Below are 19201 nucleotides of genomic sequence, written 5' to 3' on the forward strand. Positions count from 1 at the left end.
ACGTTCACGTAAATTTTATTAGAGTATATTTTTATAATTATTTTATTATTAGTCATTATTGTAATCTCTTACTGTGCCTTATTTATAAGTTTAACTTTATCATATGCATATATGTACAGGAAAAAGCATAGTGTACATAGGGTTCAGTACTATTCTGCAGTTTAAGGCATCCACCAGGAGGGCAAGTCTTCGAACATATGCCCCATGGAAGAGTTGGGGCTGCTGTAAGCGAACCTATCAGTTAGGGAAGTCTCAGGCATGCTGTTAAAACAAAGAACCCCAAACTCTCAGCAGTTTATAACAGTAACAGTTTATTCATTCTGTATTCTCCCACTCATCAGCCGTGGGTCTGAGCCATGTTATTGTTCCTCAAGACCCAAGTTGACCACGTGGCAGAAGGAAAAAAGGTATACAAAGTGTGTGCTGCCAGGTCATGTGGCCATATCTGAATTCAGCAAGACAGGAGATATCACCCCTTCAGGAAGAGGTGCTGAATATGGAAAATGGTCATTCGTCAACCACAGTGAGATTATCATGAGTTTCGAGCAAAAGACCAGGTTTGCTGAGATTCCATTGCAAACCATAATTTGTACCCAAATCACTATGAAATATGAAGCAGATAGCCACTTCCACTGTTATCTTCCTCTGATTGTGAAATCCCCCAGTGATCAAACTTCATAGTCAGTAGTTTCTTTGTCTATGAAATGGGGATGGGGATAGTACCAACCAGAGATGCGAGTCATACATCTTAAGGTAATATCTGTAGAATGGCTCCTAAAGTGCTGGCCATAGAAGGGGTTCAAGGACTGGCAGCAGGTACTGATAACACTAGTACCCAAAATAGCTTCTCTTTGTAGTCTTGTCCCTATTGCTGCCAGCACTGTTGTAGTCCACCCTTCACGCCTCTCTATTACATATGTTTGATTTGTGAGAGTATAATGTCCTACAATCCAGCCCCTCATATCTAACTCCATATGTCATTATCTATTCTGGTAAACATTTATGGATGGAATGCCTTCTATATTCAAGACATTCTGCTAGATCTTCGAGGGTGTTGTGGACACTTGACCTGTCTCAAGCCCTCAGCAGCCATTATTCTACCTGTAAAGGGAAATACTTTCAGAAGGTGAAGAGAGAGATTGATGGAGACGTGGATTTCTCAGCCCCAGCCATATAGCAAATCAGTAGCAGAATAAGAAACAGAGTTCTCATTAGTCAGGAAACTCATTTACTTCACAGCTCTCCTGGGTCTTCTTTATCCTAAGGACACTTTAGTCCATCCCCATAGGCCAGAAAGATACTCTCATTTTCTTACTCAAGTAAGAGAGACGGAATAGCTGACCAAGAAAAAAAAAAAAACAAAGTACAAACAAAAGCCTATTTCAGCATCCCTCCCAAAAAACAAAAGAAGGTGGTTATACCCCTGATATAATTCTCACTTATTTGCTTAACGTTCAGTTCAACAACAGAAAATATGCCCAAACTTGAGTTTCATTTTTTTGCCTCGCTTCTGCTGGGATGACAGAGCTTACACTCAGCAGATTTGGCTCTTCCCCTTTGCCTGTCTCCATCTCACTTTCTTATTTTCTTTTCACTTCTGGGAGTTGTCTGAGCAGTTACTTGTCTCCTCTGACCCTAACCCTTCTCACCCCATCTCTCATCTTCTTGTTTTCAGAATACTTTTCTTTTTTTTTTTTAATAAAAAGATGCTATGTAACCCGAAACAAAAAGGGAGGGGTGAGCGTTTCTGCAAACAGAACTTAGTTTCATGAATGCCCTCCTTATGCACAAGAAGATTAGGGTATTGTCTGCTTGCTGTTCTCTCGAAGTTGAAGTTGATGGTTGCAGTATGTTCCTCATCTTGGAGTGCCAAGACTGGGTTTCCAAAGAGGGGAACAGCTTTGAAAAGAGATTCACACTGATGGGGCGTTGGGCAGATTGTCATTCTTGCCTGAATGACAGCTTCCTTCTCTAGATGAGAAACTCAAAGCTTTGTTAGGCCTGAGCCCAGCTGCACCTGCAGTACTGGTCTGTGTATATCTTAAAACGCAGGGAGACCCTTCATGAGGGAACCACACCTCCACTGCAGCAGCAAGCAGGCTCAAGGCAAGTCCCAAGACCCAAGAGCAGCATTAAAAAAAAAAAAAAAAAAATCATTTTAAAATAGATAATTCCTTGGCTCCCTTTCACCTAGTAATTACAAATCAGAAGCTATCGTTATCTCGAAGCAGCCACGATTAGTTCTCATTTCCTGACCTCTGTACAGTGAAAATATGTCATTATTTGAGGCAATAGAATCCGGTCTCTTCAAGTGAGTGACCTACATATAACGGATAAACTGCAGGAGAGAATTAGGTGTTACCTTGACAGAAAGTGTATAGTAAATGTCACTTATTAGTATTTATCATCTCAAAGAGTTGCCTTACACTTCAAAGTAATGTATAGGGGGAAAAAAAACATGGCTCTGAAATGGGGAAGTGTGCAAAAAAATAAAATTAAATTAAAAAGCAGATATACACACAGGGACACCTTGGCACATTAATCTGCGGCCATCAATCTGAGCTGTATTGTTTGAAGATAGGTTTTTAACCTTAATAGAATGCAGCCTGACTTTAAGTGGTGGTAGGCATGCAGAATTAATTGCCATGTGAACAATTTCCTAAGCATTGTTAATTGCGTTTCCTGTGGTTAATTGTTTCTCCCATCCCACATCATGCCCTGAACCTTTCCCTGTCAACAGCCCTTTCTCTCCTGCAGCGCTGGAACCCTAGCAACAGCATCAACCTATGTCCGGTTGAAATGCCAGACAGACACAGTGTGGTTATTGTTTGAATGGGCAGTATGCAGGGGAGTGTACTCCTTATTTATCTGCAAATGAAGCATTTCTTAGATGGGGGACTTTGAAAGAATACAGGTGTTTGGGATTTGCCTTTCATTCCACGTAGCAAAAACAACTCCCCCAGAACCATGGAAGATGGGGTGATTTGAGCTTGAGAAACCACCTGGGAAGTGGTGAGCTGGCACAGGGTGACAAGAAAGACAGGAGGGAAGGAAGGAAGTTTGTGTTGAAGGTTTGCAGTACACATGGAAATAAAGCAAGAGTCCTACAAACATGTTTGTCTCATTAGCAAAGATAGCACCTTGGCACTCCGGCTCCCTCTGTCCCCGTGGGAAAGCGTGGGTGCGGGTGTAGGGTGTGAGAGGGAATCATCACAGTATTTTTGTGAAAGGACCCCACTCTACAACCACCCCTGAGCTTTTTCTACAGTGGGCTGAAAGGTACCCACTTAGCAGGAAGAGAGGTGGAAAGGAAAGGCAGTTTGAGAGCTTGAACTAGAATGGTGAGCTTACAGGGGCCAGTCCAGCTGTGGGCAATACTTGCTGCATTGCTGTTTTAGTGCAACTACAGTCTCAGCAGCAGACCATCCCATCTGGGGAGCCTTGTTTCGACACTGACTGTTTTGAGTAGTTTGGGGGAAATTATCCTTGTCAACGCCCTTGGACCCTCAGTCTAAAAACAGCTGCATCCACAGTGTGGGAGAGGTTGGATGTGATGGAGCAGTATTCTTTACAGCGATTCCAGAGGGACATTTTCTCCTCCATGGTAGAGAAGCCTGAACTCTGATTCCCCCTCCTCTTCTCCCCACCTTGGCGATCCTCTCACCAATGGTGGTGAACAGCAGCACAGGGAGAGGAGACCTAATCACCCGGATCTCCTCCCTTTCTGTATTTAGCTAATCCCTGGGGCCTGGGGTAAACTGGGGTTTTTTTGTTGATGTTGTTTTTGGGTTTTTTTGTTTTTTGAAGTGCAGCTTCCTTAAAAGGCAATTGCTTGGAAGAGGCACCTGGCCCTCCCCCCTTGACATTTGCATTGCTGAATTATCTATTCATATTTTCATTACTTTGTCTCTCCTGCAGCAATGCATCTGCTCGGACTCAATTGGCAACTGCAGCCGGCAGATGGACACACCTTTAACAATGGGATAAGGACCGGCCTACCAGGAAGCGATGATGTGGCAACAATGCCATCTGGAGGCAAAGGTGAGGTTACAGCTGCTGCTTGCCCTCCTGAGGTCACAGGGAAATTCAGAGCTCCTGCCAACCGGTTTAGGTTTTCTAATCCAAATCTTTGAAGGTACACAAAAAGGAAAAGAAATTGGGGGGGGGGGGGCAAAACCATTGCCTTTCGTAGGTGCCCCTGTTAAAATCTGTTTGCTGTTCCTGTCTGTTAGCTGCGTTTGGCTGGAGCCACTGAGAGTTGGCACCCCGCCTTCCCAGACCAATGTGCATACCTCTGCTATCTGGAGCCACTTGAAAGCCTCCCAAGGCCCGAGCAGAAGCAGCAGCAACAGCAGCAGCTGGAGAGGCAGCAGCAGCAGCAGGAGAAAGTCCTGCCTAATCAAGAAAGCTGAGAGCAGCAGGCTGCACGTGCCGCTAGACCAGAGCCCACTCCCCAGAGGAGAGAGGCAGCCTCCCCAGGGAGGAAGGGCTGCCTGGCAGGAAAGAGAAAGATTCTGAGCTGTTCTGCTTTGGGAGAGAATAGAACAGAGTTTTGACAACTCAGGGAACAAAGCTTCTCTCCTCAGAACAGTAAAGGGGACAATGGAGATGTTTATTGAAGCAATCAGGTAACTGTATTCTTGCAGGAAAAAAAAAAAAATAGGTGCTAACAAGGTGCTAAGAAGGAAGAGGAAAAAACAGGACTGTGAGGAGGTAGAGACAGGGGGCAATTAAAAAAAAACAACAGCAGCCGATGGCAGACTGTGGGGTGTGCTTGAGTCAGGATGGAAATCACAAACAGGAGAGATGGCGTGGAAGGGCTTCTCCAAACACAGACTCTTCCACTCTGCCTCCTAGCACATCAGAACAGTTTACCTAGCACAGTTTACCCCCATGTTTCTTAAAATACCCCGCAGAGATAGTTCAGAGACAAGAAAGGAAATAACGCTTACTGGACACCTGGTGTGCACCAAGCTAAGCATTGCCTAGTTTCAACAGCTCTAAAAGGAAGGGTATCATCTCAGGGAAACCAAGCCCAGGGTGTTTTGGAAACTTTCCCCAATCAAACACGTAGGCAGGAACAGACTTAAACTCAAGTCTGTGCTCTGTGCATCTTTGGGCAAGTTGTTGGGGTATTCCTCAGCACCATCATTTCCCACAGAGAAGATTCCAGAATTCATCTTCCCTTAGAGATGCACGTTAGTCATACTGAGATGTTAATGTTGCTTAAATTATTCTCCCTGGAGTTGTCCTAATGGCATCGAGTGTAACTTTTTTGTCTTTCTTTGTATCCCATCTTCAAGAATCGCTCTACTCATCCATCCTAATCATAACACTAAATTACCTTTAAGTAAGCATGAAAAAGTTTTATCTGAGGATGAAATTATATGCTTTCCATTAGCAGGTAACTAAAACTAGATCTAAAAATGGAAAGTATATCTTGCCTTAACGGATCATGTTCTGCCTTAACTGACCAAAAAGCCTGAAGCCAGATTTGTTGGTCTCTGATGTGTAGTCCATTCCCTCCAGTGTTTGACACCATCCACAGCTCCTGTTTCCTTTATGACGGTGTTTCTCTGTGGGGCATTTTTGGCCCCCAGGGGACATTGGGCAAGTGTCTGAAGACTTCTTTGTTGTCACAGTTAGAGGAGTTGCAACTGGCATTTAGCAGAGAGAGGCTGAGATGCCGTTAGTTAAGTAAAAGGACAGCCCCTACAGCGAAGAATCATCCTGCCCAAGAGGCCCACGGTGCTGCTCTTGGAGAAATGCTTTAGGGGGTCTCTGCTGCTTCTGATCCCTAAGCTCCCTTTAATCTACAAGTCAGCAGCACCCTGCCCCTTGAGAAGAATGCAGAACACACATTTGAAAGTGAATATGCATATTCGCTCATGGGGCACAGGTATATATTTGGTATGTATACATTCTGAAGTTACATGCAAATGCTTCTTAAATAGCATCCTTTACCGAAGAGACTCACAGATTGGCACTAACTTCCATAAGTTAAGGTCAGCCACTCTGCGCATTTGTGATTAAGTTTTGTTTCCAACTCCCACCCCCACTTGAACATCCCATATCAGCAGAACTGAAGATTCCCTGAAGAGAACAAGTCCTAACTAAGAGTACAGTGTCTCTCAATTAAATGAAGAAACACTTTCCACAGTGCCTTTGGAAAGACCAGAATTTTCCCCCTCAGATGCAACATGCTTTTTTAAGTCCTGTAACATCACCAGTTATTTTCCAAATGAGTTTACAAGATAGTAAAATGGTTGCCAAATTGTTGTCCAATGAATTCTGTCAATAGGACTCTTATGAAAAAGTGTGAGAATTTAAAATAAAGTTGAACAAAAACTGGGAACATCTCCTTTCTGAACACCACAGAGTACTCTTCTTATGACCGAAGACAGCAGATCTCTCAAGCTGTTGTAAAGTTTGGTCTAAAAAAATAACTAGAAAGATTTTGGCTTTCTCACAGTCACCTATGTCTTTTTGAAAAAGTGAACCTCAGGTTTCAATTTCTTTACCTAGTGACCTCCCTCCTCCCCACTCCCCAATTCTATACATTTAGATAACCTGAATCAATTCCCATCGACTAGTTTTCCAGTGTTTCAAAGAGACAATCAAGATATATTGGCAATAAGTTAATTAAATAACACCCCCTCCATTTTTTTGTGGTGTACGATAATCCTTCACTCTGATAATGTTTTAATCAAGATACACCACACATTGCCAGGGAGGTTAATCTTATTAAGCAATTACTGGGTAAGTATCCAGCAGAAGCAAATTAAAATGTAAGCAAAACAAGGGTATGTGAGTTCCATCTAAGATGGCACATCGATAGAGATTTCATTACTTGGTCTTTAGGAGTGTTTACATTGCTCAGATTTGGAAAGGAGTCTAATAGACAGGGCAGCCTACACTCTCTGATATGTTAGTGGAAACAAAGCACTTGATTAATTAGTTAGGAGAGTATGTTCTTTGGGCTTTGTCTTCCCTTTTCCATTTGTTGTTGTTCATGGTTTATTTTTTCTCCATTCTCTCTTTCAATTAAACCTTAATGTGGTTGGTTTGGTTGTTGGGTTTCACATCAAGAAAAGGGAGCCCACAGACTGCCAGAATCACTCACCATCTCGAGTGTATTTCTATGTTAAAAGGAATGAACTCATACATCTTCATTACAAGAGCACAGAGCACTTTTTCTATAGATCTGGGATTAGATAAGCCTTGAGAACGAAGATTCAATACAGTGTTCTGACCTGGTCAGATAACATAAGGGAATCCAGTTTGATTGGCTAGGCCCAGAGGCAAAGAATACAAGAGCTTTTAAAGGGCACATCACATGTAGCCAATTTGTGCACTGATCTTAAGAAAGAATAAACTCCCAAGTAGAATTTCATGGATCATTCTCAAAACCTATCACTCATTTTAAAGTCAAGGTGTCCTCTATATCAGAGGTCAGCAAATAACATCTCATGAACCAAATCAGGCCAGCCATGTGTTTTTGCAAATAAAGTTTTATTGGAGCACAGCCATATTCATTCATTGCCTATGGCTGCTTTTGCACTACAACGATGGAGCTGAGTAGATGCAACAGAGATGAGATGGCCCACTAAAGCATAAAATATTTGTTACCTGACCCATTATGGAAGTTTGCCTACTACTCTGTATCATTTGCAAACCTATGTCTGCTCTCATTGGACTGTTCTGCAACTATAAATTATAGGAGATGAGGCAGAAGAGACCAAACTCCCAATAGATCAGCCTTTCCGTCTTGACCAAGGGTTGGGCATATTTTGGGTAACATTGCATCGACAGATTCTGTGTAACATATGACTCTAGAGATGGTCCAGCTGGTTACAACTGTCAGCTCCATCACTTAGCTGCTTGAACATAAGGAGGTCATTTGTCCTTCCTCAGCCACCAATTCCTCATCCGTAAAATGGAACTCCTCACACTTGGCATCCAGTATAAAGGAGACGGTGCTTGTAAAACATGGTGTGTGGCATCAGGCAGTTAATAAGAGATCCGGGAATATTAGTTGTCACTGACATCATCATGCCATCTCTCAGTTACTCCATTTAACAAGCATCCACGGGCTGACACTTCTTATGAGGTATTGTAGTTTCCAAAGGTGAAGGCTGCCTTCAGAATGTCAAGATAGAGAGTCGTCTGCTTCATCTTTTCCCTTTGCCTTCTAAGAATTAGAACCAACCCAGATGTGGAGACTTCTTCCCAAACATTTGCTTGATGAGGTCAGTGGGAAGCAAGACTTCCCATTCACAAGGGCCAATGTGCAAAACAAGCTGGCCCGTTCCCCACAGCATTATTTGTCTCACTGCAGCTTGAGTTCCATCACTGCCAGACTGTCTGTTTTAAGCCCCACCATTCTCGGTTTATAACTCAGCTGTAAACATTTATTTGTGCCTGGAGCACATTTCTTTCCTACCCTTTGAAAAAAAAAATCAGAATTTCCAGATGGTATGCAAGTTGGAAAAAAATGGCAAAGACTGTTATTCTGTTTAGAAACATGTTTTTCTACACTTGCCCTTTCAGCAAAAACTTCATAATGATTTTTACTAGTTGGCTTAATGCATGGTACTAGGAGCCAGATTAGCAGGGAGGTTGGTAATTCTTCCTCTGGCTCTTGTCAGCCTCTCAATGAACACAGCCCAGGGTTTCAAAATGATCACTTCTCTACATGGGGCTTTTTCAAAGTCAGTGAAGTTCCCAGAAGGGCAAGGGGTGGTTATGTTTGAGCCAACCATTACAATACTGCACGTCTACTGGCAAATATACCAATAGCCTACATACCAATGTAACAACTCCTCTCAGTTTGGAGGCCATCTTATTCTCCCTTTGTTACATGTGAGTACTGCTTACATGCTTCATATTGCTGATTTTAGCTTCTGATTGTTACCCACAACCCCGTTCTAAGTTGTATAATTTCTGTTGTACCTGACATCATTGTGGGTTGACATGGGTATTAATAGCAAGATAATCTACCTCCCTAGTGCATTTATCCTCACTTGTGCTGGCACGTTTCCCTTTCAGAGTTGACTTGTACATCCAGAGGGTGGTCCCTGCCACCTGTTTGGATACACACCTCTTTGTATGTCTTGTACTTAGGCCAATGTCTGAAAAGCAGTCAGCGGGGTGATTAGAAATGTGGGTTCTGGAAGCGTTCGTATTTTGGATCCCAGTTCTACCACTTAAGAGCTGTGTGACCTTAAGCAAGTCACTGTATTTTCATGGTTCTCTAATCTGAAAACCAGAAAAGTCACAAACATATCAGGAGATGGCATGGCCAGCAGTAACCACTCAGTAAATTTTAGCTGCTATAAATAACACTAATAAACTGAACTACATATTAATGCAGAATCATGCTCACCTGAATGGTCAGATAAATAAATGTCTGTTAATTCCCCTAGTGGCAAAGAGTTGGCCATTTTTATCTAAGGTGACAAATTGGGTTTCAAAAGATGTAAAGGCCACACGTAGTCCCAACTGCTGAAGGATTTTATAAAAATCATTATTGCTGTGTGATGTTGTGAATACATCATGGGAGCAGTGAACACTGAGGATAGAAATCTATTCCTGAAGAATAGCCAGCCAGCAGCAGAGTGAAGGCTGATGGGCTGATTCAGAGGAGCTGTAGTGTAAGGCAGTGAATCTAATGTCCTTAGAAGAATCTCTTTGCCTATCTCTTGGTTAAACAGAAGCTTCAGATGGTTGTCCTGATTCCCAAATAAATGGAAACGAGGTGTAATGACTGAAGCTATAATCTGAATTCAACTTTATTTGCAATAGATAAAAATATGTGAGGCAGAATAGTCTGTAAGGCAGATTTATGCTGAGGTGCCTCTGGAGTTCGGTTAAGTTTAGGAAGTATTAATATGAGGTTTCATTTCCCGGCTATGACTATGAGTCCATTCCCGTTATCACTTGTTTGGGGAATAGTCTCGCTGTTTCCATAAATGAATTATGGCAACATTTTCTGAAATGATTAGCTCCTAATGTGGCTATGGAAGGCTGTCGTTTTGCTCGACATCAGTCTTATTTAACTGGTTGGAATTTTAGGTACGTGTTTCTGAAATAGGCAATAGCTTCACATTTACATGAGCACTCTTCCGTGGAGTTATAGAGGTGGACTATCCTATAAAATTGATCATTAGAGTGTTGCCTCAAAAATCCAAGAAATCTCATCTTGAAGCTGGAGATGAATCAGCCAGAACCATCATGGAGCATCTGCTTTTTAGGGCAAAATGATCATCATCTCCACTTTTGGTCCTGCATCTCATAGATAGGGAGGAAAGTTTGACATAGAAGCCGCAGCTCAGGGAAATGTGGGTGGGACTCAATGCTCCTTGCCAGGACATGATGCTCAGTCACTACCCAGAACCCAAGGGTGGTGGCCAGTCTTTCACTGAATGATTATGGGATGGCTGTTTAAATCTTCTCCTGATGCCACCAACTGAAGCCCACACTGAGTCCCTGGGACCATGCCCTGCTGCCTGGATGAGGGATACTGGGGGTATGATATGCATCCCAACGTTTGATGTTGAGCAAAAATTACCTAGCGCTATCGTAGATGCTTGACAAATATTTGTTGCATCAAGTATGAATGAATGATCTGCACAACATTGCTTGGGACACTTGTTAGTCATTGTTAAATAAAATCTGGCAGCTTTTTGCTAAAGTAGGCTCCAGAGAGTTGTCCACCTGGAAAGCAGCTAGAGTATACAGCAACATGGGCAATTTGGAACTCATGATCTTGTGACTTTGTTTTTTCTGCTTTTAGCACCTTCCTTCACGTGACTGGTCCCTCCTTATCTATAGACATATTGATCACTCATTGAATATTGATTTCAGCTGCTCTAGAAAATGACTTCCTGCTTCACTGAGTCCTATCCCACCCCGTGACCCTTTATCTCATTGTTACCTACACTAGTTCATTGTACCTATGCTGGGCAGCCTATATTTTAACTATACCATCATAAATTTATACTCTAAATCTGGGAAAAATAGTTATGGCTGTGTTTGGGTAGCACAACACCTGAGTAGAAAGATGTAGAAGTGCCACAGATTGGGTACTACATATGTTACCCTGGTTAATCCTCAGAAACCACCCCATTATACAGGTGAGTAGACAAACCCAGAGAAAGGGAGTGGTTAGCCCAAAGGCAACAGCTAGTAGTTGTCAGAGCTGGGATTCAAACCCAGGGCTGACAGTTTCACTGTCCAACATGCCTCCTGAGGTCTCAGATCTTCTCAGTAAAGGATAGAAAGTGTGATTACTTTGCTTCCTTGTTGTCTGTCTCTCAGTGGCACCCCATTAGGAATTAGCCATGTTGGGGTCCTAGAACACAAGCAGGGCCAGGGGAAGCCCAGATTTAGATCCTCCTTGGTGGGACTGGGAGCCTGATTCAGGGTGCTGGCCTCCTTGACCTTCAGGAGCAACACAGATCTTTGCTCCTGTTGGACACCAGCCCAGGGACTTGACCTCTAGGAACAGAGCTACTGAGATGGTTCCTCACACTGGCTTCAGCAGTTTACAAATGCCCGCTTTCCTATTTATGTCTTTCAAGGCAATGTTTGCATAACAGTTTCTTCTTTTTTTATTGTTTTTAACATTACAGAAGTTTTGCACACTCAATTTATTTTATTTTTTTAACGTTTTATTTTTGAGACAGAGAGAGACAGCATGAATGGGGGCAGGTCAGGGAGAGAGGGACACACAGAATCCGAAGCAGGCTCCAGGCTCTGCCAGACTCTGAGCTGTCAGCACAAAGCCCGACGCGGGGCTCGAACTCACGGACTGTGAGATCATGACCTGAGCCGAAGTCGGACGCTCAACCAACGAAGCCACCCAGGCGCCCCTGCACACTCAATTTAAAGATGTTTTTTAATTATGTAGAAAAGCTTTTTTTTTCCTTTGTCACAAAGAATGTTGTGTAACAACTGGCAAATTTGAATCAGATCTTTAAGTTAGAAATACATTGTATCAATGTTAATTTACTGTTTTTGATAACTGTACAGTGGCTCTGAAAAAGAATGCCTTTGTTTTTAGGAAAAACACATAGAAGAATCAAGAGGTAAAAGGAACAACCTATCTGTAACTTATTCTACATTCTTCAGAAAAAAAAAATAGAGAAAAGAAAGAATGATAGAACAAATATGTATTAAATTTATGGAATCTGGGTGAATGATATGCAGGAATTCTTTGTACTGTTTTCTAAAAATGTTACTGTAAATCTGAAATTATTTCAAAATGAAGATTTTTTGTATATAAAAGTATTGAAGACTCCACTTGGCAAAAGCAGAATTCAGTTGCCATTATCTGGAGAATTTACTTTGAAAGTAGTCACTAGCTTTTAATAGTAATTGTAACTTATGTTAAACGAATTGAATTTGTTAAAAGTGAAATCGGATAACCTCTCCTCCCTCCTGCGGACCACACACACACACACACACACACACCCCACACACCCCACACACTCTTTGTAGCATATATCCAGAGATGACTCACCCCTCCTCACCCCCTAGCTCTCTCTGTTAGAACACAGTAGACTACAGTGTAATGTCCCATAAGATACTCTGAGTCCAAACCTCTCTCATATAGATAAGGACACTGAGACTTTGAGAGCTAGAACTGCCTCAAACTAGTCAGCTCCTTAGTAGCAAGGAGGGAGTTCAAACAAACAGTTCATTTACACCCCTGTTTCTTTCCGCAAAAGGTCCAAGGTTAAATATCAGGAATAAGACCCTTCGCTTTTGGTTGTTATCTAACAACCTTTCCACTATATTCCAGTCTCCCTGGTTTGCTTATTTATCTATAAGGTTTTATACAAAAGATACATTAAGAGTTTATTCATGATTTTTGAAGAGGATTCTCAATGAAGTTTCCTTTAAATAGTAAATTTCCCCATAAAGCTTTCAAGCTTTTGGTTTTACTGGGCGGGGTGGGGGGGGGAGTCAGTTTACATGCAACTTTTCAAAGTAAATCTACTTTAAGGCCCTCATTTTTACCTGGTGGTCACAGGGGCTATGTTAAAACACCCCAGCAGCTGCTGGCAGGTAAAACTTGATTCAGTTCAGCAAGCATTTATAAATCATCCATGGTTTGCCAGGTGCAAATCTTATAGAACCTAAAGATGCATTTGCACCTCTTTCTGACCTCAGGGAGTGCAGTGTCTAATATGAGAGACTTATGAAGGCAAGCAAAATCAATTATAGGACCTAACAACAGGTGCTGGACCCTGCAGTAGACTTAAGAGTAAATGCTATGAACACTCAGAGAAAGAGTCTACTTATTTGATGGTAGGAGTGAAGGCTGGGTGTAAAGGAAAAGACAGCATCAGTGTGAAGGTGCAGCTGACCTGGACCTTCATTTCAGGGCTACTCAATAAAACAGGTTTGTCAGTAAAGTAATCATACCAGCTCTGGAAAGTCCCACCAAAAATCAGTAATGGGAACAGATCCCAACCAACAATTTTACACTTGTTCCCATAGTTAAGTCTATTGCAGAAGAATTAGGCACTGTCTCTTGATTGGTAGATATACAAATATATAAACATAGATATACACATATACATAAACATATATCACATATCCATGCAATGTTTTTTTTTTTCTTTTTCTTTTAGAAAATCTTTTACTCTAGGGGCCCCTAGGTGGTCAGTTGGTTTACTGTCTGCCTTGATTTGGGTTCAGGTCATGATCTCACAGTTCTGAGATCGAGCCCCGCAACAGGCTCCAGGATGACCTGCTTAGGATTCTCTCTCCCTCTCTCTCTGCCCCTTCCCATAAGATACTCTGCTCACATGCACACACATTCATTCATTCATTCTCTCTCTCTGTCTCTCTCTGTCTCTCTTCTCTCTTCTCTCTCTCTCAAATAAATTTTTTTAAAAGGAAAATCCTTTACTCTAAAAAGAATGCCAGGTGCTTTCCCATATAGCTCTTCATTTTTTTATTTAATTAAATGAAGCTAACTAGCATATATTTTGCTATTATTATGTGCCAGGCTCTGTACAAAGCCCTTTGTATACTTCCATTTGTTACTTCCGCCCTATGAGATAGTTACTATAAAGGAGAATGGAGACCCAGAGAAGTTAAGCAAATTGCTAGAGGTCCACAGCAAGGAAGAACGAGAGACAGAATTTAAACCCACTGTGTCTGGCTGCAAAACCTGTACTTCATCACCCAATGTACTTCCTCCTTTAGTGGATTGGAAATGAAGAAGGGGAGCATATGAAATCCTAGGAGGAGGTGTGAATACTGAAAAGGCAGGCTGTACTCGCTGATGGTAGCAGCTAATTTACAGAAGGTGGTGTCCTGAAGTTGGGTCTAGTAAAAGAACAGGGCTCCCACTGCTGTACAAACCAAGCCCCTGAGGCTCCTTGTCTGAATTCCTCCAGAGCAACCATTCTCTGGCAGCTGGCTCCCTTGTGAATCTCTTGCATCCTCATTCGGCTTGACATTATCAAAATCCGTTTAGGTTTCAACAGTAGATTAGCAGGCTCGTGGGTGCTGATTTCCTGCTTCTTTTTCATATCCTGTCATTAACCCAGCAACCCCTGAAAGCCCAACAGACATGAAGGAAAGCCCATCTTATTAAGTTTAAAGATGAATAATTTCTTTAAAATTCTTTTTTTATTTTAAATGAATTTCTTTAACTTGTTGCCACACTGTGATTGCTGGGTTTATTTTTGGTTTCTATCAGAGGCCCCTAAACTATTCTTCCCCAGGGGTCTTTTTTATTACACCTCTTCCTTACTGGGTCCTTTTTATTATATCCCTTCCCCCCAAAGACCCTAATGTGGGGGGGGGGGGAAGTCTGCCAAAAGCAGCATTTTTACATACAAATTAGTTCAAATTATAATAATTAGAGCTTCTGATTAATGGATGATAACAAGTATTTCCCCCTGGACATGCCATTATTTCAGCAAAATCAACAACACTCTATTTAGGCTGAGAGCCTTATTGATAATAATAGTAATGGTAGCTAATTTTTATTTAGGACTTCTGTTGTGCCTAAAATTAAGAGCTTTGCATGGATTAACTCATTAAATCCTCACAACAACCCTATGAAATAAGTAATAGTATCCCAACTACTCAGATGTGGGAACTAAGACATAGAGAATTGATACACTTAGCAAGTATCAAAGGTAGGATTTGAACCAGGGCAGTCTCCGCCCAGAATCTCTGTTCTTCCATACCATGCATTATTCCTCCCCCTACAGAGAAGTATTCCATGTCCATTATCCACATAAACATGTTTGAGGAATAAACCATCTAGTTCCATCTAAAGGTTTGACCCACTCGGGACTTACTATCTATTTCTTTCCTTGGCGATATTATGTGACGAGAGCTTCCAAACTTCCCTCAGAAACCTGTTCCCTAGTTTTGTTTTTCTAGAGGTCAAGAATTTCTTCTTAAAATCTCAACCATTGTTTCTCCTGCTTTATTTTAAGCCCTTGCTGACTTTTTATTTGATCCCCTATTAAGCTAAATAAAAATGAATCATTCCCTCTCTTGTTTTAAAAAGAAAAAATAAAAAGGAAAAAAAAATAACTTCATACCCTTGATATGCCCCGATTCGAGAGACCCCCCCGAAAACAAACCACCAGAGTCCAGAATCAAAGCCAAGCGGCAAGGGTCGTTTATTGCAGGTTTGAACCCAGTCCTCGGCGCACTCGTTGCCGGTGACACTAAGAGGCCCCGAGTAAGGATCTTACAGCTTCTTTTATAGACAGGCACAAACAAGTTAGGGATATTTTTTAGAGGTTACAGAGCTGTTGTTGGTTAACATTTAAATTTGAACGCTCAGCAGAACTTGATTGGTTCCCGCCTTTATTTCAAACCATTCAGCAGAACTTGACTGGTTCCCGCCTTTATGTCAGACTACAACCAGGCATGCCCTGGCTGGTTTCGGGAACGAGGGAACGGGGAGGGGGGGGAGTCTTTTCTTTGCAGTTGTGAGTACACCTGGTAATTTTTCTTAGTCTCTCACCCTCAAGTCATTCTGTGTTTTTCTTTTATAATTTAGGCATGGAAAACCGTCAGAAATCCAAAAATTTCACCTCTCCATTTTACAGCTGGAGAAAGTAGCATCAAGGTCATTTATGAGTCTTGTCTTAATGCAGGGGCCAGAATAGTGACAGACCAGGTCTGCTAAGTCAGACAGCTTCACTAACACTTTGTGCCAGCCTTCAGCTGCTTGTGGTTCCCACAACCTCTCCTGACCATCCAAATCTTTTATGCTGGACTGTTGCCAAATATAGATAAATATTTTCTCAAGAACCCATCCGTTCCAGAATGCGGAAGGGAACCTGATTCCCATCCTTTGCCCGTTGGGCAGAAGAGGTTTTCCAATCCGCAAGGCCATCAAAGCGATGGGTTGAAAAGTGAAAAGTCCCCCAGAACTTCTTTCAGAAGTCCCATTTGAACAAATCACAAATGACCATGATAAAACTAGGTTCCATCTAGGTTGTGTTCCCATTTAAGGGATCAGGGAAATGAGACTCCAAGAGATTAACTGCTTTCCTTGTGTGACTACTAGCAACTCCCAGATTTTCCTGAATTCTGTGCTTGCAAATAAAACCACCCTCAGAAGTGTAGAAGGTACTGGCAGGTTCATTGCTATTAAATCCTCTTTAAAAATAGGTATTTCTGGGGGTGCCTGGGTGGCGCAGTCGGTTAAGCGTCCGACTTCAGCCAGGTCACAATCTCGCGGTCCGTGAGTTCGAGCCCCACATCGGGCTCTGGGCTGATGGCTCAGAGCCTGGGGCCTGTTTCCGATTCTGTGTCTCCCTCTCTCTCTTCCCCTCCCCCATTCATGCTCTGTCTCTCTCTGTCCCAAAAATAACAAATAAACGTTAAAAAAAAAATAGGTATTTCTGGAACTCCTTTCACTAAAGTTTTGAAGGAAGCTCAATGTGGGCAACCAATATTTTCTGTATTAGTGATTTCAAATGCAACAGAGATGCTATGATGATGCCATGACAGAGGTATGATTTCCACAGTGTGCTTAGACCCCTCCTGCTAACTCAAGGAAGGAGTCACCCCCAATATTAGATCAGTCTGACATCAAGTCCTTATTTTCTACAGTTATTTACTTTGGACTAGTTTTTGTTCACAGTTGCTTCTTTCTATTTTAATTTATGAAAATGTCGGAGAGTATATTGGACTTGTCTGTGGCTGGAAAGAATAATTAAAGGCTACAAGAATTAGATTTGGTGCCAAATTAATATCACTCTCTTCTCCCCTGCTGATAATTTTACACCCCAGTCATATTCGAGGTTATTAGAAGCTTTACCTGTGCTTCCCAGACTCCAGCTCTTACTATATTTGATCAGTTAATAGTAATCAAAGAAGTTTAGAAAGCATGGTGCCGGTATTTCACATGCCCTGGGTTATGAGTTTATACTTAAAGACAAACTTGCCATGAGTTTAATCGTAATTTTTTTGAAACTCCTGGCAGGCAATTAAACAGAAATGTAGAACCAACAAATGTGTACAGATATCACTGACTTGATGTCAATTCCTGCTTTCCAGTGCCCTGGTCATTGAAAAACAGCAGCATAGACAGTGGTGAAGCAGAAGTTGGTCGACGGGTGACCCAAGAAGTCCCACCAGGCGTGTTTTGGAGATCACAGATTCACATCAGTCAACCCCAGTTCTTAAAGTTCAATATATCCCTTGGGAAGGATGCTCTCTTTGGTGTTTACATAAGAAGAGGACTTCCACCATCCCATGCCCAGGTATGAACATACTTGATATGAGTTTTTAAAAATTACTACTCCTCACCCACTAGGATGACTATAGTTGGAAGTTGGACAATAACAAGTGTTGGCAGGGGTGTGGAGAAATTGGAACATTGGTATGTTGCTGGTAGGAATGTAAAATGGTGCAGCTCCTGTGGAAAACAGTTTGACAGTTCTTCAAAAAGTTAAACATAGGGTCACCATCTGACCCAGTAATTCCACTTCTAGGCATATATACAGAAAATTGAAAAGATTATTTCTCATAAAAACATATACATGAACATTCAAAGCAGCATAATTCATAATAGTCAAAAAGTGGAAACAACCCAAATGCCCATGAACTGGATGAATGGATAAACAAAATGTGATATATGCATACAGTGAAATACTATGCAACTATATCAAGGAATGAAGTGTTGTTATACACTACAACATTGATGAGTCTGAAAAATATGGTGTTAGGTGACAGAATCCAGATACAAAAGCCCATATATTGTATGATTCCATTTATACTGTCAAGAATAGGCAAATCCATAGAGATGGAAAGGGGATTAGTGATTGCCAAGGGTGAGAGAGGAGGGACTTGTCACTGACTGCTGGTAGGTATGGTAGGTTTCTTTTAGGGATATTGTAAATTTTCAGGAATTAGATAGTGGTGACAGTTGTACAACATTGTGAATACACTCAAAAACTACTAGAATGTAGGAGCATCTGGGTGGCCCAGTCAGTTAAGTGTCCAACTTTGGCTCAGGTCATAATCTCACAGTTTGTGAGTTTGAGCTCAGTGTCAGGCTCTGTGCTAAAGCTGGGAGCCTGGATCCTGCTTCAGATTATGTGTCTCCCCCTCTCTCTCTATGCCCCTCCCCAAATTGCTCTCTGACTCTCTCTCAAAAACTAAATAAAAAATAATTTTAAAATTTAAAAAAAAACACTACTAGAATGTAAAATGGCATAGTTTATGTTGTTTGTATGGTGTGTCCAAAAAAAAAAAAAAGATAACATTCCTACCTGAAGAAGTCAGTTTTGCTAGCCCTGGGGGTGAATCCTCAGGCACTTTTCAGGTATTCTAGTTATTGTATTAGTTTGTTAAAATATCACTAGGAGACATCCCAGTGAATTTAAAAAGAGTTGTGTAACACTGACCAAAATTCAGCCATTTCTCTGTGATTTCTGTTCTTCGTTCTACCCTCTACTGAGTTCCTTGGGACATCCTTAGCACTTTGAAAGTCAGATTATCCCATGTTGGGAATGAAGAGACTGGATTAGAGTATGAATTTCATTGTCTCTTCTCTCACCCCTCCTTTAATTTGTCCTGGCAGAGATTTTATTATATACCCACCATTGGGGATAAATTAACACCCACCTAACTTGGTTTTCTTTTCCAATAAGAATTGCATATCCTGAGAAAAACCACGTAGGGCTTTCCCGCCTCATTTGCT

At 41.7% G+C, this 19201-nt stretch overlaps 1 protein-coding gene across 19 annotated transcripts in view; it reads left to right on the forward strand.

Moving 5' to 3' along the window:
• Positions 1 to 19201, forward strand: part of TENM2 (teneurin transmembrane protein 2) — a 1969530-nt gene that overhangs the window by 1744828 nt on the left and 205501 nt on the right. For all 19 annotated transcript variants that reach the window (XM_040444168.1, XM_040444170.1, XM_040444289.1 and 16 more), the window contains 2 exons: positions 3919 to 4041; positions 17554 to 17759. In XM_040444168.1, coding sequence (XP_040300102.1) covers positions 3919 to 4041; positions 17554 to 17759 — 329 coding nt within the window. The remainder of the gene's footprint in view (positions 1 to 3918; positions 4042 to 17553; positions 17760 to 19201) is intronic.

Source organism: Herpailurus yagouaroundi, unplaced genomic scaffold (genome assembly GCF_014898765.1).
Source record: "Herpailurus yagouaroundi ecotype Mexico unplaced genomic scaffold, PumYag 29, whole genome shotgun sequence".
NCBI lineage: Eukaryota > Metazoa > Chordata > Mammalia > Carnivora > Felidae > Herpailurus > Herpailurus yagouaroundi.